Genomic DNA, 26,500 nt, shown 5'->3' with positions numbered 1-26,500 from the left:
CTGGAGCTTTTCCTGGCTTTTGTCTGTGAAATAGGTCCTGCACTTCTGCACTTGCTGTAGGGTCTCCTCTTTGGGTGAGGGGTTGGACTAGATGACCTACAAGATTCCGTCCGACTCTGCTAATCTGTTAATATTCTGTTAATTCCATCTGTTGTGGGATGAATCTGTGGCCACCAAGTAACATCATGAACACGTTGGAGCCGTGGAGAGTGTGGAGATGGGACACGCTGTGGCTGGCAGGTGTCGTTCGGATCAGCAAGGCATTCCCTGTGCCCTCCTGACACGGGCCTGCCAGAGGGGCTGTTGCCAACTCTGGTGCCACATGGCAGACCTTTGGCAGAAGGGGGCTTTATCTGCTACCCAGAGGGTGACTTTGTGTTGCCCGCGTGCCAAACATCGCTTTGCATTCTGCCAGTGGAAGAGGCCGAGCATTGTGCAGCGAGGTGGGAGGAAGGGTCTTGCATCCAGTCCTGGTTGCCACAATACAAAAAAAGAGGTTGAGACTCTAGAAAAAGTGCAGAGAAGAGCAGTGAAGGTGATAATAAGAATAGAATAGCGCAGAACAGAACAGAAAATATGGAATGGAAAATAGGACAGAATAGAAAATAAAATAAAATGAAATATGGAATGGAATGGAATGGAATGGAATGGAATGGAATAGAACAGAAAATACGGAATGGAATAGAATAGAATAGAATTAGAATAGAAAATACGGAATGGAATAGAATAGAATAGGAATAAGAATAAATACTTCATTGGTGGAGATTGATTGGACACACAAGGACTTTGCCTCTGGTGCAGAAGCTCACAGTGTACATATAAGCAGCAAGTAATTGGTCCAGAGATGGTAATTAGGGGGCTGGAGGCTAAAACAAACCTGTGAGGAACCTTTGTAGAAATTGGGGCTGTCCCCAATTGGGCCTAATGAACTCCAAAGCACCTGAAGGCAGGACAAGAAACAACAGAGGGAAACCTACCAAGGAGAGAAGCAATCTGGAACTAAGGAGAAACTTCCCAAAAGTGAGGACAGTTAACCAGTGGAACAGCTTGCCACTGGAAGTTGTGGGTGCTCCATCCCTGGAGGTTTTTAAGAAGAGATTGGACAGCCATTTGTCTGAAATGGTGCAGGGGGTTGGACTAGAAGACCTCCAAGGTGCCTTCCAGCTCTTCTGTGAGCAGCCAAGAATCTGCCATGGCTGAGTTGCCCCATGAGTGAAGCCCCTCACCTTGGACCCTCTGGAGGGTGCCCATCAAGGCTGTTCTTTCCCTCCCCTTCTACAGTTGATGCAGCCCCACCCCCAACCGCAAGTGGGGGGAAGGGAAGGGAAGGGCCGGGGCCAGGGGACACATCATTTTCATTGCTGAGGAGAAGCATTTTGTCTCAGGGAGCTCATTTCCATCTGGCAGGCAGGAGGAAGAAAACCACCGTGAACCTCTCCTGCCACCCTGACCGAGAACAAACAGGAGGAGTCAGGTGCCAGGGCACCGATTGGCATGGAGGGCACGCAGCTGGGCTTCTCTTCCTTCGGCTGCTGCTTCTTCCGAGCTCGTTAAGAGAAATCAATCCCCTCCCTGCCTCTCTCGCTAGCTTTTCTTCCTGCCTTCCTGCAAAAACCCTCAACAGCTTTCTTGAGAGATGGTTGTGCTTTGGGGGGGGGGCTGTTTCTTGACCCCCAACAACCTTCCGTGGCTCCTTCCCATCTGCCTTCCCTCCCTCCCTCCCTCCCTGCTGGGCCAATGCCCATTAAAAGGGGGCGTCGAAGAAGGGGAACCACAGCGGAGACGGCCAAGAAGCAAGATTTGCTTCGGTCAAGAATTGACCTGCTGCCAGGCACGGACGGAGGGATTTGTATTCTGCTTTACAACCGGCTGGAGATCAATCCAATTAGAGCCTTTCCAACCCTGCCTGCACCCTGAATCTTCTGCGGGGAAACTCCGATTGAGCAGAATCCCTGAGCGGTGGGTGAGGGCCGGGCAGGAGGCCGTTCAGGGGGGAGGGGGCTCTGCTATTTCGGATCCTGCCACCCCAAGGTCTCAAGCTTCTGAAGAAAGCCAGATCAGCAAAGCCCATCAACAAACGAGGAAAGAATAACAAAATATCAGTGATGGTAGGGACCCTGGAGGTCTTCTAGTCCAACCCCCTGTTCAAGCAGGAGACCCTATACCTTTCCAGACAAGATTGGCTGTCCAATCTTCTTAAAATCCTCCAGTGATGGAGCACGCACAGCTTCAGGAGGCAAGCCGTTCCAGTTATTTTATTTTAATCCCTCCCCTGCTCCCAATCCCCTCTCCCTTCTAGCTCCGATGATGTTACCGAGCTTGGTAATAAAACACTTGCAAGAAAACCACCAAGCTCAGAGAACACCAAGGACCCCACAGTCCTCCTCCTCTTTCCAAACCTCTTCCTTCTAGCTCTGATGATGTTACCTAGCTTGGTAATGAAATGTCTGCGAGAAAACCACCAAGCTCAGAGAGCACCAGGGACCCCTTGTTTCCACCCTGAGCTACAAATACTCTCCTTTGCAAACCATCTTGCTGGCGCTCTTCTGCCCCCTCCCCTCCTATGTGTACATGCAGCCCCTCCTCCTTAAAAGTCTGCACACGCTGGATGCCGTTTGCGTGCATATCTTGGAACGTTGCCCCCCAAGTGATTGCAGTTTAGCCCCATTTTTCTCTCCCGCAAAAGTCAAATCTCAGACTGACCGCCTCCAGCAGAGGGGCTTATTGCCTCCCCTCTTCCTTCCAAGTGTAACACCAGTCTACCTCCACCTCCCTAGTGCCTCAGGAGTGGGTGCCACACGGGTTGCAAAATCTTGCTGGGGGGGACAGACCCGCCTGCCCAGCAGGCTCTGCTTTCAGCCAGGCCTTGGTGCAGCCGTGCAGCAGGAGGGGGGCACGGCTTGAGGGAGGGAGGGTCTTCCTGAAGTGGGGCACACAGCTCGGTCATAAGTGTGCAGTTGGTGGCATCTACTGCCCCCCCCCCTCCCAGGCCCAGGCAGTTCTGGCACAGCACCCCTTAATCATCTTCACAGCATTTTTCCACTTCAATATGGCAAATCCTCTGGCAGAGCAGCCAAGACACTCAGATGGAGGAGCCCCCCCCCCCCCCCGGTCCATCCATCGATCTTAGGGGTGCAGAAAAGCTGCCCCACCGGCTCCCCTGGCCGCTGGAAGCCACCAAGGGGACCCTTTGCCTGGCACCTCCCCCCCCTTCCCGTCCAGCCCATTTGCTCTTTGCTGCTTAAATCTCTGCACGGAGGTTCATCTCTGGCAGCGATTTCTTCCTTTCCGTTTCTCAGTTTTTTCCTCTCCTGACGTGTTTTTCAGCCGTAAACCTTCATTGTGGATCAACAGAAATGCAATAAATTAACCTCTGGGAAAAAAGCAAGGCCAGCATCTTTCTTCCGGAAGGCAAGAGAGGCAATTAGGCTGCGTTTTCAGGCCCCTTCTCCCCCCCACCCCCATGGATCCAAAGGGGTCCCTCCAAGGATCCAGGGGGAGGAGAATGGAGGATTTCAGGTGGGTTGTTTGTCTGGGGCTGGGGCTGGAAGGGGCTGCCGAACACAGGCTTTTGGGTGGGGCCTTTAGGCAGCCGCTTCCCCCTCCTTTTCCAGAGTTTCTGTGGCACAGAGATCTTGGCCGGGGAGAAAAGAAAATAACAGAACAACAAGGTTGGAAGGGACCTTGGAGGTCTTCTACTCCGGCCTTCTACTCAAGCAGAAAGTGGCTGTCCAGTCTCTTCTTAAACACCTCCAGTGATGGAGCACCCACAACTTCTGGTGGCAAGCCGTTCCACTGGTTAATTGTTCTCCCTATCGGGAAATTTCTCCTTAGTTCCAGGTTGCTTCTCTCCTTGATCAGTTTCCATCCATTGCTTCTTCTCCTGCCGTCAGGTGCTTTGGAGAATAGATGGACCCCCTCTTCTTCGGGGCAGCCCCTCAAGTATTGGGAGACCGCTGTCATGTCGCCTCTAGTCTTTCTTTTCACTAGACTAGACATATCCAATTCCTGCAACTTAGAATAGAATATAGGTGGAAAGGACCTTGGAGGTCTTCTAGGCCAACCCCTGGGGCCTATACCATTTCTTACAGATGGTTGTCCAATCTCCTCTTTAAAAATTTCAGTGTTGGAGCCTTCACAACTTCTGGAGGCAAGTTGTTCTACTGGTTGTTCTCACTTTTAGGAAATTCCTCCCTATTTCTAGGTTGAATTGATCAGTTTTCATCCGTTATTCCTTGTCTGGCCTTCAGGTCTTTTGGAAAACAGCTTTACCCCCTCCTCTTCTTTGGGGCAGCCAAATATTGGAAGATGTTCTCCTGTCTCCCCTGGTCCTTCTCTGGACTAGACTAGCCAGGCCCAGTTTCTGCAACCGTTCATCATCTGCTTTAGCCTCCAGTCCCCTCATCCTCTTTGTTGCTCTTCTTTGCACTCTTTCCAGAATCTCTCAACATCTTTTGTACATTGTGGTGACCAAAACTGGATGCAGAATTCCACGTGTGGCCTCACCAAGGCCTTATAAAGTGGTGTTAACACACTTCCTATAGTCTTGATTCTCTCCCTCTGTTGATGCAGCCTAGGAAAAAGCCATTCAACACACACACACACACACACAAACACACACACACACCCCATCGTGTACTGCACCCCCATGGGGCGGAAAAGGCCCCCTGCACAGTGAGCTGTGTCCTGGGCAGGAACCACCCTTCCTCTCTATGCCTGAGTGGCGTTCTGCTGGGATGAGGCAAGGGGGTCTTTCTGGGAGCACAGCTGCCTTCAGGGGGGGGGTCTTGAGCTGGGAGCTGGGCAGGAGCCCAGGAGGGGCTGAGGAAAGGGTTTGGTGGGGGGGAAGCAACGGAAGCCTTCTTTTCACTCTTTCCTTTTCCTTCTTGATGCTTTTTATGATTGTGTTTATACAGGAAGTCCTCGACTTACAGCCACAAAGTTGAGCCCAACATTTTTGTCCCTAAGCACCACAATTCTTCAGTGAGTTTCCCCACCATTTTTAGGCCTTTTCTTGCCGCAGTTCTCACTGCAGGGGTTTTAAGTTAGTCACACGGTCATTGAGCGAATCTGGCTTCTTCCGCCTTGACTTTGCTCGTTGCAGAAGGTTGCAGAAGGGGATCAGGTCACCCGGACGGACAGACACACACTGGGACACTGCAATCGTCATACATAGAGGCCGGTTGCCGAGCGTCCGAATTTTGATCATGTGACCAGAGGCATGCTGCAACGGTTGTGTGATGAGCGGTCATTGTGTCCCTTTCTCCAGGGCTGTTGTGACTTCGAATGGTCACTAAACGAAGTTTTTAAGTGGAGAATGATCTGTATGTTGTCCCAAAGGCGCTTTTTCAGGAGGCAACTGGACTTCCTTGTTTTTTTCTTTGAAGACATTTTGCATCTCATCCAAGAAGCTTCTTCAGCTCTGACAGGATGGAGGGGAATGGAAGGATTTATATTCCTTGCCAACAGCTGGTCATTTGCATCCTTTTAGACTCTACATCCTCTACTTTTAGCTATACAATTTGGGATGAAGACCCTTTGAATGGTGTGGGAATAAGGAAGGGATTTCCAGAGGGAAAAAAGTGCAGACTAAGGCAACACAGATAAACCTCCAAGTGGCCTCAACGACTCTCAGAAAGGATGCAAATGACCAGCTGTCTCCAAGGGGTATAAATCCTTCCCTCCCTCCCCCCATTCGGTCAGAGCTGAAGAAGCTTCTTGGATGAGAAGTGAAAGGTCTTCAAAAGAAGAAATAACAGGAAAGTCCAGCTGTCTCTTGGGAAGAAAAAAAAACAAAACCCTTTGAGACAACCGTGACCTGGATGGCTGAGAATCTCTACAGGCTTTTTACCTGGATGTTGTTTTTACGTCTTCTGTCTACGAGAGAAGGGTGGTTTTTTTCAATGGGATATATAAGTAAATCAGAAGAATGCTCACATCTGCTTTTCTCCCACCCCTCCATACACCCTCACCCCACCCCTTCCTCCGGTCCATCCCCAGAGCACGTCTGCTCCATCCTGGCCTCCCTCCTGAGGAACCTGCGGAGTCAGCAGAGGACACGGCTGCTCAACAAATTCACGGAGAACGACAGTGAGAAGGTCAGTGTGTGTGTGTGTGTGTGTGTGTGTGTGTGTGTGTGTGTGTGTGTAGGCAGTCAGAACTAACCTGTCTCTGTTTCTACTGGAGTTGGAGACCCTATGAGAGCTCTATGCCACGTCCTTTCATTTTAATCTATGCTGTTTAGTGTCCATTCAAAGTGACCATAAAGTTTATTCTATTCTAATCAATCAATAAAAACGAATTGCTGCCCTGCCAGCTGAGCACTGGGCTTCACGGTGGCACTGCCCAAGAAGATGCCCGAAGCCTGGCAGGGCCTCCCTCCCTTCCTCCCTGCCCAGTGGCTGTTTTGGCCAGGCCTGCAACCCCAAGTTCCTTCGGCCTTCCCTCTTTTGCCCAGCTGGCTTTTCCGCCAGTGTTGAAAGAATTAACAGATTAAGAGAGTTGGAAGGGACCTTGTAGGTCATCTAGTCCAACCCTCCCCCCCCCAACAGGAGACCCTGCCTACCCCATTTCTGACAAATGGCAGCCCAGTCTCTTCTTTAAAAACTTCCGGCGATGGAGCTGCCACAACTTCAGAAGGCAACTTCTCTTCCGACCTGAACTCCCAAGGCCTGTGCAAATAATTTTGGATCAAAACGAAGTGGTCGGTTCTGAAAAATCAATGGCGGTGGAGCCCGACCCAAAAGGGGTGCCCCGAGCAAATCCCAAAGTGCCTCTTGCTGGATTTGTTCTGCGAAGAACAGCCTTTCCTCTGCTTTTGACAATTTGAGCTGCTTTAATTAGAATTGGTGGTGGGTTTTTTCCCCCCTCTGAAATTTATGGAGGAGGCTGAGGAAGGAAGGAAGTCAGTCAGTAGCTGCAGGGGCCGTAAGGGCTAAGTGGAGCTGCCATGTTCAGAAGCACTCTGTTGCCAGGAACGAGACACGGGAGATTCTGCGTGGAAGGGCTCCTTTTCGGCCGGGCGTCTCGGCCTCCATTCCTGACACTCAAAGACACCTGCAGACCCAGAGAAATCTCTGTTTCTCTTCCAGGTGGACCGGCTGATGGAGCTCTATTTCAAATACCTGGACGCCATGCAGGTAGCCGATAAGAAGATTGAAGGTGAAAAGCATGTAAGTCTCCCCCCCTCCCCCCTCCCCTCCCTCTTTTCGGCTTTGGACAGAGTTCGAGAAGGAGCATGACTCCCCCCACAGCTGAATGGTGGGGGTCCCAGGTGCCCTCTGAGCTGGGTTGCCCTCTCATAGACCTTTCATTACCCAGCTAGGTAACATAATCCAGAGGTCCACAACCTTTCTGGCAGCCCGGCACGGGGAGGGGGAGAGGGGACAGTTCTGTGTGACCGGCAGGTGTGTGCGCAGCGCTCCATCTGTGTGAACACAAGCACCCACTGCTCAGGGGAGTGAAGCTTCGTGCGCGAGTGCCCACCACTAGCGTGGCCCGGTTAGGGACCCCTGACATAATCAGTGCCAGATGGGAGAGGGTCCACAGAGTGGAGGAGGAGGCTGTGGGGTCCTGGGTGCTCTCTGAGCTTGGTGGTTTTCTTGCAAACATTTCATGACCCAGCTAGGTTACATGATCAGTTCTAGGAAGGGTTGAGGAGGAGGAGGACAACTGTGGGGTCCTTCATGCTCTCTGATTTTCATGACCCAACTAGGTAACATCTTCAGTGCTAGAAGGGTGCAGGGTTTGTGAGGTGGGGGGAGGAGGACTGTGGGGTCCTTGGTGCTCCCTGAGCTGGCTTGTTTTCTTGTGGACGTTTCACGACCCGACTAGGGAACACCCTCAGTGCCAGTAAGGAATGGAGCGGCTTCCCCTGTCAGTATGGCTGGGAGTGGAGGCTCTTTGCTTGGGCAATTTGCTGTGCGTTCGTTTGTGGCAGTTACTTGATTGTTGGTCTGGTGTTAATCTTGGAGTTGTAATCTAGGGGCCGATTTCTGGTGGGGAAACGTTTCGCGCTCTTCGTTCCCTTTTTGGTTGCCTCTTGTACAGTCTGTAGATGCTGCTGATGTCTCTGCTGCGTCTTTTGGAGGGCTGACCTGTCAGAGGGTCAGTCTTCTAGAAATCCCCTGGTGGTTTTGGACTTGGCTTGGCCTACAATGGTCACAGTCTCCCCATTGAAGCGATGGTTTAATCTGTCCATATGTTGCGCAATTAAGGAGATAATAATAATAATAATAATAATAATAATAATAATAATAATAATAATAATAATAATAATAATAATAATAATAATAATAATAATAATAATATTTTAATTTGTATGCCGCCATTCTCTCGAAGGACTCAGGGCAGTGAACAGCCAAATAAAAACAACAATCAAATACACACAATACAGATAAAAACAGTAGCTAAAAAACTTATTCAAATTTGGCCCAAATTTAAAATACATTTAAAATCCCAAAAAACTAATTAAAAATTAAAAACCCATAAAAACATCTAAAAATTCTATGCCAGTCCCGCGCGGAAAAATAGGTACGTCTTAAGCTCGCGGTGAAAGGTCCAAAGGTCAGGAAGTTGTCGAAGTCCAGGGGGAAGTTCGTTCCATAGGGTGGGAGCCCCCACAGAGAAGGCCCTTCCCCTGAGGGCCGCCAGCCGACATTGTTTGGCTGACGGCACCCTAAGGAGTCCCTCCCTGTGAGAGCGCACATTTCGGTGGGAGGCAAACGGTGGCAGTAGGTGGTCCCGTAAATAACCCGGTCCTAAGCCATGGAGTGCTTTAAAGGTGGTAACCAGCACCTTGAAGTGCACCCGGAAGACCACAGGTAGCCAGTGCAGCCTGCGCAGGATTGGTGTTATATGGGAGCCACGAGCGGCTCCCTCTATCACCCGCGCAGCCGCATTCTGGACCAACTGGAGTCTCCGGGTGCTCTTCATTGTCATCATGTCATCATGTCTTCGGACTGCTGTTGGTGTTCATGGTGCATTTTGCCTGTCCTCTTCCTGTTTGTCCTCCAGAGGAGGGGTCTCCAACCTTGGCAGCTTTCAGACTTGTGGACTTCAACTCCCAGAGCAAAGCTGGCTGAGGAATTCTGGGAGTTGAAGTCCTCAAGTCTGAAAGTTGCCAAGGTTGGAGACCCCTGCTCCATAGTGACCGTTGCCGTGACTGTATGTTGTAGATGGCTCCTGTTTTTCCTTCTGGGGCTGCTGGGCCTTTTGGTTTGGCCTAGGATGTTGTGAAGGGCTTCAGTTGGCTTGTGTGCTTTGCTGATGCCACGTGGTTGTGGTAGTTGTCTTGATTCTTGATGAAGGTATCTTTTCTTTTATGTACACTGAGAGCATATGCACCAAGACAAATTCCTTGTGTGTCCAATCACACTTGGCCAATAAAAAATTCTGATCTAGTCTAATCTAGTCTTGGTGGTTTCTGAGACGTTCTTGATGTATGGCAGTGTAATTCTTTCTAGGACCCGTGTTGGGTTAGGGTTAGGCTCTACTGGGTTCATATCCAGAATGGAATGGAAGAGCTGGAAGGGACCTTGGAGGTCTTCTAGTCCAGCCCCCTGCTCAAGCAGGAGATCCTATACCATTTCAGATAAGTGGCTTTCTTAAAAACCTCCAGTGATGGACAGCACCCACAACTTCTGGAGGCAAACTGTTCCACTGGTTATAATAGAATCATAGGGCTAAAATGTCACCCCTAATTCTTTTTTTTTTCCAGATTAGCCAAACCCAATTCCTGCAATCGTCCTTCGTATGTTTTTGTCTGCAATGCTCTCTAATCATCTTAGTTGCTCTTCTCTGCATTTTTCCCAAAATCTCAACATCTTTCTTGTAGTGTGGCGAGCAAAATTGGTTGCAGTATTTCATTCCACGATGTTGCGTAGCTGCTCATTTTTTGCTGTTCAGGGTTGCTGCAGTGAAGGGCTGGGCTAAGGGAGCCCTGAAGCTTCCCGATTAAAGGCTTCTGGCTCCCTGCGGCCTCCCTCTTTCCTTGGGGGAGGAGGTGACCAGCTTCCCCACCTGCCCCCCCTCCCCAGAGGTCCAGAGGCGGAGGGCACCAGCACTGGCAGGCGGCCGACTCGGAAGCAGGCGATGGCTTAATACATTATCCTCAGTTGCGTGTAGAAATTATGCTCAGCAGGTTGATTCAATAAAATGTTCTCTCTGGGCATTTTGCATGCTAATGGCTCCTAAATGAGATGCTAATTGCACCACCACCTCCCAAGGCAGAAATGGGATCCTGCAAGGGCAGCAGGCAGGAAGGATGGAGGGGGGGCGAGGGAGGGGACCGTCACTAGGTGTAGGTCATTTCCCCGGAGGATTGGAAGGCACCTGATCTGGTGGAAGAATGCAGGTGGCCACAGCCAGGGCCGGAGAGGGTGGGTCAGCGGGAGCAGTGCAGGGGCTGAGGAGGCAGAGCGCTCTGACCCAGCTCCCCAAACACGACAAACCCTCTGTAGCTGAAGCAATGCTTCCTTTATGAGGAGCGTTTCTCTCTCACCGCAGGCTAAGAAGTCCGTCTGTCCAGGAGATGAGTAGTTGTCTGCCATGTCTATTCATCTCCTCCCCCTGCCTTTTATCCCCAGAGATAGGGTGGGGCTTCGCTAGCAGCAGTGGCTCTCCCGTCCCAAGGACCAGCCCATGGATTTCCACTGCTCTCCTCTCCTCTGCCTTCTGCGCATCCACGTATCAGGCACTGGACCCAGCTGTTCCTCCTCTTCCTCATCAGCCACCTCCAGACCTGGGGGCCGTTGACTCTCCCTCTGAGGGCTGACGGATGTCTGTCTGTCTCTGCCAGCTCCATTCCCTCTTCCCCCTCGGAGCTCCCAGCTTGCCTGACTCCCACACCTTCTCCTCTCCCTCCTCTGATTCGGCTGCGGGAGGGGCTGGCAACCAACAGGACAGGACACAGAGGGGCATCCCCTTTACAGATAGTCCTCGACTTACAACCACAATCGAGCCCAAGACTTCTGTCGCTGAGTGAGACCTTGGTTAAGTGAGCTTTGCCCCCATCTTACAACTTTCCTCACCACCGTTGTTAAGTGAACCCCTGCAGTTGTTAGGTTAGTCCCATGGTCGTTCAGTGAATCCGGCTTCCCCATCAGCTTTGCTTGTCAGAAGGTTGCCAAAGGGGATTAGGAGACCCCACCCCTGAGCATGTGCCGAGGGCCAGACAGCAGCGGCCAGGGGGCTCCCAGACCTGGTGGGTGTCCACTTTCTGACCTTGACTGAGGCACTTGGGTTGCCACGATCCCTGCTGAGGCTGTGTGACCCCCTCCCGGCATGGAAGTCCCCCTCCGCTGAGGGTCTCTGGGCCACTCGGCGATTCCTGCCTTCCCCATCCTCCAGGCAGAGGAATGGCAGCCACCCCAAGGCAGTGAGGCTGGGATCGGGGTCCTCGCCCGATGCTGTCCTTGGGGGAGACTCTTGAGGCCCGAGGTGTTTGCAGGGGGCGTGTCGGGGGTCCCGCGCTCCCCTTCCTTCTTCGCGCTGTCAGTCCAGCCTCATTAGTGGGAGGAGAGGCTGCCCAGCATCGCGGGAACCCATCTCGTGGCTGTCTCATCCCATCAGCACCGGGCATCTCACGGCGGAGAAGGATGGCCCCTGAGGTCCCATCAGGATCCTGATAGCTCAGAGGAAAAAGGGAGCAAGGGGGGGGCGCTTGGTATTGGCACTGTGGGGGGGTGATTAAAACTGGGGAGGGGGGGAGATGATGGGTAGCAGGATTCACCCACTCCAGGTTTCTTCCTTCTTTCCTGGCTGAGTCTCTTGGGCGAGGGGGGGGGAATTGCTGCCAACACACACACACACACACACACACACACACACACACGTCAGTTCGGTCTCCTGATTTATTTTATTTATCCTTGCTCACATCCATATCTCAGTAAAAATGAACACCAGCAGCAAATACAAAACACAGAATGCAGAATCGGACCTCTTTAACAGGGAGGGGACTGACACGCATCTAGGTGGCAAATATAAATTATTATTTTTTTTTTACGAGTCGTTCCTCATCTTAACGGCCACAATTGAGCCCCAAATTTCTGTGGCTAAGGGAGACATTTGTGGAGTGAGTTTCGCCCCATCTTACCACCTTTCTTGCCACCGTCGTTAAGGGAATCCCTGCAGCGGTTCAGTTAGTCGCACGGTCATTAAACGAATCCAACTTCCCCCATGGACTTAGCTGGCCAGAAGGTCACCAAAGGGGGTCAGGTGACACCCCTCCCCCTGGGCACTGTGTCTGCCATAAATATGAATCGGTTGCCGAGGGTCTATGGGGATGCAGAAATGGTCATAAGTGTGAGACCTGGTATACGTAGAGGTGAAATCCAGCAGGTTCTGACAGGTTCTGGAGAACCGGTAGTAGAAATTTTGAGCGGTTTGGAGAACCAGCAAATACCAGCTCTGGCTGGCCCCAGAAGTGGGGAGGGAATGGGGATTTTGCACTGTCCTTCCCCTGCCACGCCCACCAAGCCACACTACATCCACCAAGCCACGCCCACAGAACCGATAGTAAAAAAAATTGGATTTTACCACTGAGTATATGTCACTTTTTTCGGTGCCGTTGCAACTTCGAATGGTCACTAAATGAACGGTTGTAAGTCGAGGACTACCTGTACTGGAGCAAGAGAGCAGAGAGTCACCCCTTTTCAGAGGGGGAAAGAAGGAGGAGCCAGAAGGGAAGGCTGGGGGTCAAACACAGCTGCCCAGGGCAGATGACAGATTAATTACAGATTAACAAGAGTTGGAAGGGACCTTGTAGGTCAGTGGTTCCCAACCAGTGTGCCGCGGCACTAAGGGGTGCCGTGAGATCTTTTGAGGGTGCCGGGAACTTTTGAGCTACGGAGATTTTAAATATCTATTTCCTTATAAGGGTGCCGGGAACTTTTGAAAGGCTTTCCAAGGGTGCCTCAAACAAGAAAAGGTTGGGAACCACTGTTGTAGGTCATCTAGTCCAACCCCCTCCCTAAGCAGGAGACTGTATACCAGGGCTTGGGTGGTGGCCCTTGGGAACATCTCGGGGGCCTTTCTGGGCCCTTCCATTCAGCTGTGGCCCTCCACCTTTGGCACAGTTGAGATGCTGAGACTCTGGAATGAGTGCGGAGAAGAGTAAGAAAGATAATTAGCAGGCTGGAGGCTGAAACATACGAAGGACAGTTGCAGGAATTGGATCTGTCTCGTCTAAGGGAGAGAAGGGCTAGAAGTGATACGACCCAGCATTTGAGGGGCTGCCAGAGAGAGGAGGGGCTCCACCTATTCTCCAGAGCACCTGAGGGTAGGACAAGAAGCAATAGGTGGAAATTAAATCAAGGAGAGAAGCAACCTGGAATTAAGGAGAATTAACTTCCTAACAGTAAGAAGGATTAACCGGTGGAACAGCTTGTCACCAGAGGTTGTGGGCGCTCCATCATTGGAGGTTTTTAAGAAGAGACTGGACAGTCACTTGTCTGAAATGGTACCTAGGGTCTCCTGCCTGAGCAGGGGGCTGGACTAGAAGACCTCCAAGGTCCCTTCCAACTCGGTTAGGCCATGGGGGTGTTTGCCAGCAAGGCTCACGGGCAGGAGGGAGCCCTCCTTGCTGAGGGTTGCAGGGCTGCCACGCTCCTCCTCTAATGATGAGAAACAGCTCCAGTGGTGCCGGGGGGGGGGGCGCGGCATAAATCAGGCCCGCCACAGTGCCAAGGAGATCTCGGGTTGGCAAAACAACATCCCAGCATGGGGCTAGCAAAAGGTCAGCTGCGGAGGGAGCTGTGTTGGGAGGCACCACGACAGTTGCAGCCGAGGAGGGGTGGGGGGGGGCAGCCTGGATTTCCACACAATTAGGTTCCTAAGGGGTGGGGGGTGGGGGGCTTCTCCCTGGAGGGAAACCTGCTCTCTGGCACAGCCTCCCATCCCAGGTCGGGGTCCCCAGCTGTGATTCCCAGGAGTTCCTGTATTTCTTTATTTGTTACGTTTTGATGCCATCCATCTCAGTCAGGCTGCAGCTGCAGGTGGCTGGACAGTTTCCTCCAAAATAAGAAAGAGGGAGGAGGGGGGAAATGGCGGGGGGGGGGGGAAGGGGAAGCTTATAAATTGATTGATTGCCATTGTACCGGAATAATGGTAGAATTAAACAAGTTGGAATGGTGTAAAGTCGGGACTGCTCGGTAACCACTCCCGAAGGGAAAGGGTAAGGAAAGAGGAGTAAAGAAGGAAGAAAGTAGGTAGGTAGGTGGGTAGGGAGGAAAGAAGGGAGGAGAAGAAAGGATAGGAGGAGGAGAAGGAGGAGAAGATAGAGGGTTAGAAAAGATGGTAGTGAGAAGTGGGAAAGAGGAGGGGAAGTAGGAAAGCGAGGAGAAGGATGGTGGGGAAAGTCGAAGAAGGATGAGAAGGGAAGAAAGGATTAAGGGAGGGAGTGGCGGTCGAGCAGCCCTGATGAAGTATAATTTGGGTATAGAATCGATTGTTGGATAAGTGATTGTATTGTACACTGGTCAAATTGTGGGAATTATTATGGAAAATAAAAAATTTTGCTTTCAAAATAAGAAAGCACTACAAGGAAGCGAATAAAAATCGGAAGAATAGAGAAGAGTAGAATCAGGAACAGAATGCAGAATGCAGCAGAGAGAAAAGAGAAGAGAGAATTCAGGTAGGATTGGACAGGAGAGAACAGGGCTGTCACAGTCAAACTCAATTTCATTGAAGGCCCCATCAGGGCTGTGGGTTGATGGGGGGGGGAGGCGTGGCTGACTGGGTGGGTGTGGCCAGCTTGACACCACTCCCCAAACTGCTGGCAGGTTTCCTCTTTGCATTGGGCAGACCTGGCCGAAGCCATGCGGGCCAGTCCCTCACCTTTTCCAGGACAGCCTCAGGGGGCCGGATCCAACCCCAACCCTTGAGTTTGAGACCCCTGGGATAGAAGAACAGAACGGAAGGGCGTAGAATATAGAATAGATTTCGGGTACCAGACCATACTGTCACCATAAGCATGACTATTATCATGCCATGCCATGCCAGCCTTAAAAGTTAAAATCCAAGACAGTGAGTGACCTGGGCATGATGTGGTTCCCCAGTTGGGTCATGAAACGTCTGCAAGAAAACCACCCGGCTCAGAGACCCTCAAGGACCCCATAGAAATTGTAGGTTTTTGATGGGTGAAGCAAACATGGACCAGGGGTGAAATGTTCCCAGGTCGGACCGGATCGGCTGATCCAGTAGCGATGGTGGCGGGTGGTTCGGAGAACCGGTAGCAAAAATCCCTGCCCCCCCCCCATGCCCACCCAATCACCTGCTAGCTACTTCTTTTAAAAAATGCTTTTAAAAGGTTAAAAAAAGGCTCTGACAATCACAGCTGAGCCACGCGATTGTTAGAGCCTCTTTTTTTACTTTTTTAAATGCATTTTTTTACTACCTATTCGCCTAAATAGGTTGTAAAAAAATGCTTTTAAAAGTAAAAAAAAAAAAGACTGTCTGCCACAGCTGATAAAACACACACACACACACACACAGGGTGTTCCGTTCTATTTACCCCATGCCTCCTTTTGGCACGCACCACGTGTGTGCGTGCCTCGCGTTTGGTGTGTGCGGTAGTAAACCGGTTCAGATTTCACCACTGACATGAACCCAGTTCTTCGCCTAGGATCTCTGCCTGCTTGAGGGGGGTGGGGGTGGGGCTGGACTAGAAGACCTCCAAGTTCCCTCCCAACCCCGTTGTCCTGACTCTCTTCGCAGGACATGGTGCGCCGCGGGGAGATCATCGACGACGACACGGAAGAGGAGTTCTACCTGCGGCGCCTGGACGCCGGTCTCTTTGTGCTCCAGCTCATCTGCTACATCATGGCGGAGATCAGCAATGCCGGCATCCCTCAGGTAGGACCTGCCACGCCCTCCTCTCCCCCCCCACTCCCTCCCCCGAGGTTCAGCCCTCGGCCCCCTTTCTTGGAACTGATGGATAGGATTTGTTTATTTGTATCTCGCCTTTATCAGGGACGCGGTGGCTCAGGGGCTAGGACGTTGAGCTTGTCGATCGAAAGGTGGGCAGCTCAGCGGTTCGAATCCCCAGTGCTACATAACGGGTTGAGCTCCCGTTACTTGTCCCAGCTTCTGCCAACCTAGCAGTTCAAAAGCACGTAAAAAATGCAAGTAGAAAAACAGGGACCACCTTTGGTGGGAAGATAGCGCTCCGTATGCCTTTGGCGTTGAGTCATGCCGGCCACATGACCACGGAGACGTCTTTGGACAGTGCTGGCTCTTCGGCTTTGAAACGGAGATGAGCACTGCCCCCTAGAGTCGGGAACCACTAGCACTTATGCGAGGGGAACCTTTACCTTTACCTTATGTCGCCTTTATCATTTCTGTCCATAATTCAAGGCAGTGAACATATTTCCTTTCTTCTGATTTCCCCCACAACAACAACAACCCTTTGTGCCTAAGGCGGGACTAGAACTCAGCGTCTCCTGGTGATTTGCCTGGAGTCACCCAGCTGGATTTCATGCCTAAGGCAGGACTAGAACTCACCATCTAGTCTCGCCCTAACAGGACTAGAACTCCCCGTCTCCTGGTGTTTGGCCCAAAGTCACCCAGCCGGTTTTCAGGCCTAAGGCGGGACTAGAACTCCCGTGTTTCCTTTTCTAACTGGGTGCCTTTAACCACTAGGCCAAACTTCCTCCCTTCCTTTGTGGCCTCTCTAGCCTGTAGAAGCCGGGGTCCTGGGGCCGGATTCCTTCCCTGGGCGCCCATTTAGTCTTGAACCTCGGTTGACCAGATTCTTGTATACAGGCGGTTCTCAGCTTAAAACAGTTTGTTCAGTGACCGCTTTTTTCAGCACTGAAAAAAAGTGACCATTATGACCGTTTTTCACACTTATGACCGTCACAGTATCCCCATGGTCACATGATTTACGACGGTCGCAGTGCCCGGGGGGCCACGCAATCCCCTTTGGCGGCCTTCTGGCAAACCACGTCAGTGGGGAAAGCCGGATTCACTTAACAACCACGTGACTCACTTAGCAACTGCAGGGACTCCCTTAACAAAGGTGGCAAGACAGGTCATAAAATGGGCAATGTCTCGCTTAGCAGCAGAAATCCTGGGCTCAGTTACAGTCGTTGAGTCGAGGACTTCCTGGTTTGAAGTATAAATCTTCCCACCTGTGGGGCCGGATCCTTCGTCCCACCCAGTCGCTTCCCCTCCCCCCAGTGGAGACCCCTCTTCATTTCCCCTCTTCTCTCTCTCCCCCCCCCCCGCCAGATCCGCCAGAGGGTGCACCAGATCCTGAACATGCGGGGCAGCTCCATCAAGATCGTCCGGCACATCATCAAAGGTGAGCCTGGGACGGAGGGAACCCCCCCCCACTCCCCTCACCTGGCCAGGTGACCCGGCTGACCTTCCTCCCGCTTCATCTCCTGAGCAGGGGGGGGCACTCGGTGTGTGTGGGTCCAGCAGAACTGCCCCCAGTGGCCGCTTGTGCAAAGCCAGCATCAAAAGGGTGGGTTTTTTTGCTGTGATGGTGGGCTGCGGGGAAGGGGATTCTGGGGTCTGCAAGCCTAGAGCCTGCTTGGCGGAGGAGACCTGGGTACTGATACTAGGGAAGGGGGCTGGGGAGCAGCCTGATTCCCCCCCCCCCCAATGTTGCAGACTGAGGCCACCATCCTTGGGGGAAGCCTCTGTGAAGATGGAGGGAGTTTTACCATGTCAAACCCACTTGCTGTCCCCACAGACCCTGGGCAGGGGGAGCCTCCCCTGGGGGACCCTCTGTCCCACCGCCCCCCATGCTTGCTCTTCTCCCTGCAGGACTCCCCCCCTCCTCTCCCCCTCCCTCCTCTTTTGCATGCTAATTGGCCGGCTGCTCTTCAGCCTGATTTTTATGGCCTACATATTTTCCCTGTTTCTCCCGCAGCCTGACAGCTGATGGATCCCTCGGGAGGAGGGGGAAGGGCAGAGGCGGAGAGGGATCCGATGATGCTCCATTGCATAGGAAGCCCGAGACAGGCGGGGTGGGGGGAGAAAGGCAGGGAGAAGCCCCTGGAATTCCTTGCAGCCACCAGCTGACCAGGCTGGGATCCCCTTGGAAACAACCTGGAGAGGGTGAGGGGAATCCACCCACCCACCCAGAATCCACTTCTTCTTTTTTTCCTCCCGGGGGGGGATGCTCCCAGGTGCTGCAGCCGTGCTGGACAGGTGGCCAGAAAACCGAGGCAGTGTACATGGGGTGTGAGTGGGCCCTGGGATGCCCACTTACCTCCTCTCTGGGGTTCCTTAAGATGTAGGAGCCCCCCAGTCTGGTCTCCATAACCTTGGACTGAACGCTTCCTCACCCGCAAACCCTCAGAACGCAGAAGGGACCTTGGAGGTCTTCTAGTCCAACCCCCTGCTTGAGCAGGAGACCCTAGACCCCAGGTGCCCAAACCTTTAAGGAACTTGTGGACTTTGAGTCCCAGATTTCCCCAGCCAGCTTCGGACACCCGCTGCCCTGCCCTCCTCCAGACAAATGGCTGTCCAGCCTCTCTCGCCTTCAGTCTCGTTGGCTGTGTCCCTGTCAGCCCAACGGTGCAGGTTAGGCAAGGGAGGTTATGGGGGAAGAGGAGTGCATGATGGGTCCTGGCCTTGGATCCGAGGGTTGGACCGAGAAGCTGGGGGCCAGGAAGGTCCCTGAAGGTCTCCTGGTGAGGCAGGCCTTCCAGACACGACAACAGCCTGCATCCTTCCTGCATCTGGGCTCCACGGAGCTGGTCCTCCCCTCCCCTCCCCTCCCTTGGCTCCAATTCTCCCATCTCCTTTCGGTTCCTCTTGCAAGCGGTTAATGGCCATTAATTTTATAGGAGCTGCAAGGACGGAGTCAGTCTCTGGGTGAGAAGCTGGCAAACAGCCCCATCTGATCCCCTCCCCACCCCTACTAGGATCATTGCTATGGCTGCCAGCACAGGTGGGGAGGGGGAGCCCTCCTCCCTCTGGAAGCCCCAAAGAGCCCAGATCACTTCTCTAGATCACGCTGCAGCAAGGAGCGGCTCTGGACCCAGGATAAAAGAATTGGAAGGGACCTTGGAGATCTTCTAGTCCAACCCCCTGCTCGAACAGGAGACCGTATACCATTTGAGAGAACTGGTTGTCCAATCTTTTCTTAAAAACCTGCAGTGGGAAGGAAAGGAGGGAGGGAGGGAGGGATAGTAGAATAACAGAGTTGGAAGGGATTTTGGAGGTCTTCTAGTCCAACCCTCTGCTCAGGCAGGAGAACCTATACAATCTCATACAAATGGCTGTCCGGTCTTTTCTTGAAAACCTCCAATGATGGAGCACCCACAAGTTCTGGTGGCAAGTAGTTCCACTGGTTAATGGTTCTCATCTCTTGTTAGGAAGTTTCTCCTTATTTCCAGGTTGAATCTCTCCCTCTTCTTTGTGGCAGCCCCTCAAATACTGGTAGGCTGCTGTCATGACACCCCACCCCATCCTTCTTTTCATTAAATCCACATCCCACCCACCCACCCACCCCGTTCCTCCTCCTCCACGGGGGAAGCAGGGCTCCTGTGCCAGCTGTGCACCATCATGCATATTCAGGGACCTTTTCCCAGGAGACCGGCAGAAGCCCAGTTCCTGCTTGGTGTGGTGGGTGTTCAGTTGTTGAGAGGAAAAGTCCCCCTCCTGTTTCCCTCCCTCCCCCCCCCCACTCCCGATTCCTCCCTGCGCCAGCCTGCCTGTTGTGCGCATATTAAAGCATTTGATGAGCTCCTTGGATGTGCAGGTGGCGGCGGCATTAAATATTAATGCTGCTCAGTTGTTCTGGAGTCCCGGCAGCTCCACACTCAGCTTGCACGATGCGCTGCCCCCCCCCTCCCACTCCTGCACCGGCGTTTACCAGTGCAAACCAGCCACGTGGATGAGGTCCTGGGGTCAGCTAAGGTGCCACCGTGTACAAGAGGGGAGGGAGAGGGGCTTCAGACTCAGGGCGGCATCCGAAGAGGGGAGTTGAGGCTGGCTGTTCTGGCTCGGCTCCCAAAACACAACCAACCCTCTGGAGTGAACCCAAAAGATTCCTTTATGAGGAGCCCCAGCAGCTCCTCTCTCACCCGCAGGCTGACAAGCAGGGAGATGAACTGCCATGTCTATTCATCTCCATCCCCTGCCTTCTATCCTCAGAGCTAGGGCGGGGCTTCGCCAGCAGCGATGGCTCTTCCGTCCCAAGAACCGGCCCATGGATTTCCACTGCTCTCCTCTCCGCTGCCTTCTGCGCTTCAGGCACTGGACCCAGCTGTTCCTCCTCTTCCTCATCAGCCGCCTCCAGACCTGGAGGGCTGACGGACAGCCCAGGCTCTGCCTCTGTCTCTGTCTCTCTCTCTATGCCGGCTCCATTCCTTCCTTCCCCCCCCCTCAGAGCTCTCAGGTTGCCTTGATGCTGACCCTGGCTCCCATGCCTCCTCCTCCTCTTCCTCTCTGCTGTGGCTGCTGGAGGGGCCGGTGGCTGACAGGCCACAACACTGGCATGAGAAGAGAAGGTTGTGGTCTGGCTGACCCCCAGCTAGGGGAGGAAGGTGCACCCCCACCTCGCCCTGACCCCTCTGAGCTCTGCAGGGGGAATCTCTGGCTCTTTGCAATCGTCCATCTTCCTCCTGGGATTAAAGCAGGATGGTGGAGACCCTAACTTGTGGCCCATCCTTGATGGGGGTCAGGGGCCCCTCCCATTTTCTACGTGTGTGTGTGTGTGTGTGTGTGTAGGTGGAACCCAAGAATCTCCTCCTGGCGTCCTCTGAGAATAACAGAATGTCTTTGGGACCATTTATGACCATTTTCACACTTACGACCGTTGCAGCATCCCTTCCTGGGGTCACATGATCAGACTTCAGACACTTGGCAGCTGATTCGTGTTTATGACGGTCACAGCATCCCACGGGGGGTGGGGGTGGGTCATGATCCCTTTTTGCGACCTTCGGATGAGCAAAGTCAACAGGGAACCAGATTTGCTTAACAGACATGTGACTAACTTGACAATTGCAGTGGTTCACTTAACGCCAGCGAGAAAAGTCGGAAAACGGGGGCAAAGCTCCCTCAGCCGTTGTCTCACTTAGCAGCAGAAATTTGGGACTCAATTGTAGGCTGTAAGTTGAGGACCGCCTGTAAATTGATTGCTTTATCCTGAGAAGGGAACATATCTAATCTTGTTTCCATTTGGAAATGGCTTCTGGGTTTTGTGCCTGTGTTGAAAAAAATGAAACATTTTGCTCATTAGATGGGTTTGTTGCCATAGACGCAGCCTAGTATTAAAGAGTCAAAAATCAAGGCCTTTTTGTCCCTTTTCTTCCTTCTACCCCACATGTTCTCCGTTTCTCCATTTCGGCAGGAAAAACCAAAGGTACAATTACAGAATAGTCCTGAAACCTTCCTCAATAGTAGTAACTGTGAGAGGGATCTCGGAATCCTAGTGGACGATCACTTGAATAGGAGCCAGCCGGGTACAGCAGCTGCCAAAAAAGCCAACACAGTTCTAGGCTGCATCAACAGAGGGATAGAATCAAGATCACGTGAAGTGTTAGTACCACTTTATAAAGCCTTAGTAAGGCCACACCTGGAATCCTGCATCCAGTTTTGCTCAGCATACTACCAAAAAGATGTTGAGGCTTTGGAAAAAGTGCAGATAAGAGGATTGAAGGCCTGCAGATTAAAACATACAAACATCGGTTGCAGGAATTGGGTTTGGCTAGTCTAGAGAAAAGAAGGACTGGGGGGTGACATGATAGCAGTCTTCCAGTATTTGAGGGGCTGCCACAGAGAAGAGGGGGGTCAACTTATTCTCCAAAGCACCAGAAGGCAGGACAAGAAACAATGGTTGGAAACTAATCAAAGAGAGAAGCAACTTGGAATTAAGGAGAAACTTCCTAACTGTCAGGCTGCCTCTGATTATATCTAGGAAAGAATACACCTTGACTTCATTTGCAAATAAAGAAAAGTACTTTTACTAGATACATCTGGACTGCAGCAGTATAAAGTTGGATCTGAGACAAAATATGGCTAACATTCCATATCCCCCCTGTTACTCCCTCCTCTCCCCCAAGAGGTCATCAGGTCTGGTCCAATGCCAGCTCCTTCTTGGGCCCGTGGTAATCTTCTTCCGCAGGTCTCTTGCTGTCAATCATATCAGGAATGCAATGTCCGTTGAAAGTTCGTGCTCTAGCATTCCTGTTGAATTCAAAGCATCAATCTCCCCTCCCCCCTTAATTATGTCAGACCGACACTCTTAAAGGGCCCTCTACTTAACCTGAATCCAAGAGATATTTACATTACACATAAACCCCATGCAATCCAACAACTGAATATAAAGAGTACAAATGGATGTGAGGATTGGAGTGGAGGCTGACACTAACAGTGAGGACAATTCACCAGTGGAACAGCTGGGCTCCAGAAATAATGGGCGCTCCATCACTGGAGGCTTTGAAGAAGAGATTGGACAACCATTTGCCTGAAATGGCATAAATTCTCCTGCTTGAGCAGGGGGCTGGACTAGAAGACCTCCAAGGTTCCTCCCAGCTCTATTCTATTCCTTTTTTCCGCCCTAGTTTCCCGTTGTTTTCATTTTCTCTGTGTTTTATGTTCTGATCAACTTATAAAAATTTCAAACGGCAAAGAGCTGAAGGCCCAAATGTTGCCATGCACCTCCCCAGAGAGGGAGGACCTGGGTGGCAAAGGGGGTGGGAGGGCAGTTGAGCAACGGGTGGACCCTTCTCTTTAAAGGGGGTGGGGGCTTGGAAGGACCCTTCCTCTTACTCAGAATTTCTCCTATCCTCTTGCAGAGTATGCGGAGAACATCGGAGATGGGAAGAACCCTGAATTCCAGGAGACCGAGCAAAAACGGATTGTGGAGCTTCTGGAGAATTTCTGAGGAACCCTTGACGGCTCCCAAGACCTTCTGCAACTTGGGGTCCAAGAGAGACTTTGGGGAGAAAGGGGACCTCCTCGAGTTTTTTGAGGGGGGTTATTTTGAATGATTAAAGATTTGGTTTGATTTGTATTTCTGAAGTGTCTCAATTCATCCTTGGTGCTAGAGTTGAGAGGGGCCGGCCAGGGAGAGTTTTATGTTGGATGCTCCTGTGTGGCCCTTGGGGGGGCCCAGATGCCCACGGGGCCTAATTCCCTGTGACCCCAAACCTTACGGTCCCTTCCCACCACCTTATTTTAAGCCCTCCTTCTCAATCGCAGTAACTTTAAAATAGCTGATTGAAGACACTGATCTTAGCTAATCCAGGCTAAAGCGAGGCTCTGCATGGACCGGCTCCTTAGTTACACTAATAGTTGGGGTTGATGTTTTCTGGTCGCCGTGTATTTTAACGTTCGCAGCATGTGAAATAATGATAATAGCTTTTGTTCTATTTTCACTCTTACTTGCTGCCCAAAGTCTTGCTGGGAGGGGCACCATATCAATTGGATAAATAGATAAATAACATTAATAACCCAGTGGGGTTATGAATCGATCTGATTCATAATTTCCTGATTGGCCGCCTCTTCATCGGGAGGGAGGGAGGGGCCCAACCTTGGCAGCTTTAAGACATGTGGATTTTAACTCCCAGAATTCCCCACCCAGAATTCCGGAAGTTGGTCCAGTTGAACAGGAGGCAACTGGACTTTCTTGTTTTTTTTTCTTTGAAGATGTTTCGCTTCTCATCCAAGGAGTTTTGACCGGATGGTGGGGAAGGGAAGGATTTCTACTCCTTGCAGGCAGCTGGTCATTTGCATTCCTTTAAGAGGGTGGTTGAAACATTTGGAGGAGCGTTTTAAGTGCTTCAAAGACCCTCTAAAACAGGGGTCTCCAACCTTGGTCCCTTTAAGACTTGCGGACTTCAACTCCCAGGGACTCTGGGAGTTGAAGTCCACAAGTCTTAAAGGGACCAAGGTTGGAGACCCCTGCTCTAAAAGGATGCAAATGACCGGCTGTCTGCAAGAATTATAAATCCTTTCATTCCCCACCATCCAGGCAGAGCTGAAGAAGCTTCTTGGATGAGAAGCGAAACGTCTTCAAAGAAAAAACCAGAAAGTCCAGTTGCCTCTTAAAAAAGCAACTGGGACAACTGTGACCTGGATGACGGAGGATCTCTATGAAAACCATGCTTCAGAGGGTATTACAAGCAGTGGTCAAGCAATTGGGCCCATGTGCTGAAAACCCTCTTCCTGGTTAGGGGAGGGGGGGGTGTCTGAGGGACCCCTTTTCCAAAGTCTCAAGCTGGACCAAGCAGCCCCTCCCTCCCTTTTGGCTGACCGCTGACCAAGCTGCCGTTTGCAGCTGCAAAAAGGCACCAGATGTTCACCTGCCCGACTGCAGGTTCATCCGAAGAGCTCTGGACACCTCCAACCTGTGCGGTGAGTGCGCATGGGGGGTGGGGTGTCTTGGGCAAGGGAAGAGAGACCCCCCCCCCCATCTGACAGGGCTCCGAAGAACCCTCTCTGACACCCTTGAACCGCGAAATGGGCGGCATAAAAATTTAATAAAATGGAGGAGGGGGTTTGTTGAATTAAGAGAGGCGCTGTCATCACTGGGGAATCAGCCTTCAAAAATAGAAAATATTCCTTTCTCCTGCTATCGATTTTCCTTCTGCTTCTGCAGATCTCTTTTTCGCCCCTTAATGGCCGACTCTGGGTCAAGAAGCAAAAGTTAAATCAAATCACGTTTTTTTTTTCTCTCTCCCTCCTTTCAGGGTTGATTTCTGGCCCGCCGAAATCGTGACATTAAGTAAAAGTGTCAGGAGGCTAAGTATTCCCCACGCTGCTCCTCCAGCCTCCGAGGAAGCACAGCACGGAGGAGATGGCAGGAAGCAGGCAGGCCAGATTGCCTATTTCCCCTTGCAATTGGGGTGGGGGGGGCAGCAAGCCGAGGGGCCTCTGAGTAGCCCCCAGGGGGTGGCCGGAGGCTTCGGAGCTGCAGGGAGGGAGGGAGGGCAAATTCCTGGTTTTCAAGCAGAGAAACTGGTGGTATTTGGCAGCAGAAAATGAGGGGGGGGTCCCCTTGCTGCCCCCCCAACCTTGGCTTAAACCAATACAGAAAAGGATTAACAGGGTTGAAAGGGACCCTGTAGGTCATCTAGTCCAACCCACTGCCCAAGCAGGAGACCCTACAGCATCTCTGACCGATGGCAGTCCAGTCTCCCCTTGGAAGCCTCCAGGGATGAAGCTCCCACAACTTCCGAAGGCAACTTCTGTTCCATCGGTTGATTGTTCTCACTGTCAGAAAAATTCTCTTTATTTCTAGGTCAAATCTCTCCTAGGTCAGTTTCCATCCATTCTTCCTTCTCTGGCCTTCAGTTGCTTTGTAGAATAGTTTGACCCTCTTCCTCCTCTCTGTGGCAGCCCCTCAAATATTGGAAGATGCTCTCCTGTCTCCCCTGGTCCTTCTCTTCACTAGACTAGCTATGCCCAGTTCCTGCAACCGTTCATCATATGTTTCATCGTAACCGTGGCAGTGAGTATCAAAAGTGGGGTTTTTTTATATTTTTGAAAAGGCAACTGGACTGATTTTTTGAGGGGGGGGGAAAGATGTTTTGCTTCCTGTCCTGGAAGCTTCATCAGTTGTATTGGATGGTGTGGGAGATGGAGAAATAGTTATTGACAGTTGAGGTTAGTTGATGGCGGTGGGGAATGATGAGTTTTGACAGGATGATGTGGGGGGGGGATGGAAAATTGTGGGGGGTTTTGCCGGTCTTAACACTCTCTGACAGCCGTTGTGGTTCTTTGGGGGTTTGATCTGGGATCTCAGGGTCCCCTGAATCAGAGGGTGGGATTCTTCTTGGAACAGCCAAAAGGACTACAGTGTAAATTGGGGATAGGTGATATCCTGCCCCCCCTCCTCTGTTGAGGGAGGGCTGTTCAATTTGGACACAGGTGGCCTCTTTGACCCCTCGTTGCAGCCAACTTTCCTCTCTGTCCAAAATGTGGACTTTGCTGCCTTCAAAAGAGGGACCCTTATCTTTCAAAGGCAGATGGACAGCCGAATCTTATCCTGATGGATTAAATTTCCTCTGGGAGAGGCCACGTGCTGGTTTTGTTTTTTCTCAAAAAATCAGTCCAGATGCCTTCTCAAAATAAAATAAAAAATCCCACTTTTGATATAACGACTGGAATGGCTGAGCATCTTCATAGACATTTGGCAATGAGCTTAGAATAGAATAGAGAATATAGAATGGAGTAGAATAGAACTGGAAGGGACCTTGGAGGTCTTATAGTCCAGCCCCCTGCTCAAGCAGGAGAACCTAGACCATCCCAGTGATGGAGCACCCACGATTTCTGGTGGCAAGCTGTTCTACTGGTAAATTGTCCTCACTGTTAGGAAGTTTCTCCTTAGTTCCAGGTTGCCTCCCTCTTTGGTTAGTTTCCAACCATTGTTTCACACCCTGCCCTCTGATGCTTTGGAGAATAATTGGACCTTCTCTTCTTTGTGATGGTGCACCGTCTTCCGAGCCCCCTCCTCATCTCCAAAAGAGGCCGCCTATTTAGCAGCTTGAAGACAACCTCTTACTAAAAAGTTACACCTCTGTGAAGCCTGAATCCA

At 51.6% G+C, this 26,500-nt stretch overlaps 1 protein-coding gene across 1 annotated transcript in view; it reads left to right on the top strand.

Moving 5' to 3' along the window:
• Positions 1-22,975, top strand: part of CTNNBL1 (catenin beta like 1) — a 96,151-nt gene extending 73,176 nt beyond the window's left edge. Inside the window, exons 12-16 of the mRNA XM_058175295.1 lie at positions 6,001-6,098; positions 7,092-7,172; positions 15,715-15,852; positions 17,230-17,302; positions 22,758-22,975. Of these exons, the coding sequence (XP_058031278.1) occupies positions 6,001-6,098; positions 7,092-7,172; positions 15,715-15,852; positions 17,230-17,302; positions 22,758-22,846 (479 nt within the window). The 3' untranslated portion in view covers positions 22,847-22,975. The remainder of the gene's footprint in view (positions 1-6,000; positions 6,099-7,091; positions 7,173-15,714; positions 15,853-17,229; positions 17,303-22,757) is intronic.
• The last annotated feature ends 3,525 nt before the right edge of the window (positions 22,976-26,500 follow it).

Source organism: Ahaetulla prasina, chromosome 3, assembly GCF_028640845.1.
Source record: "Ahaetulla prasina isolate Xishuangbanna chromosome 3, ASM2864084v1, whole genome shotgun sequence".
In the NCBI taxonomy this organism is placed as follows: Eukaryota; Metazoa; Chordata; class Lepidosauria; order Squamata; family Colubridae; genus Ahaetulla; species Ahaetulla prasina.
Note: the sequence above shows the minus strand (reverse complement) of the source record. Positions and strands in the feature narration are given on the sequence as shown.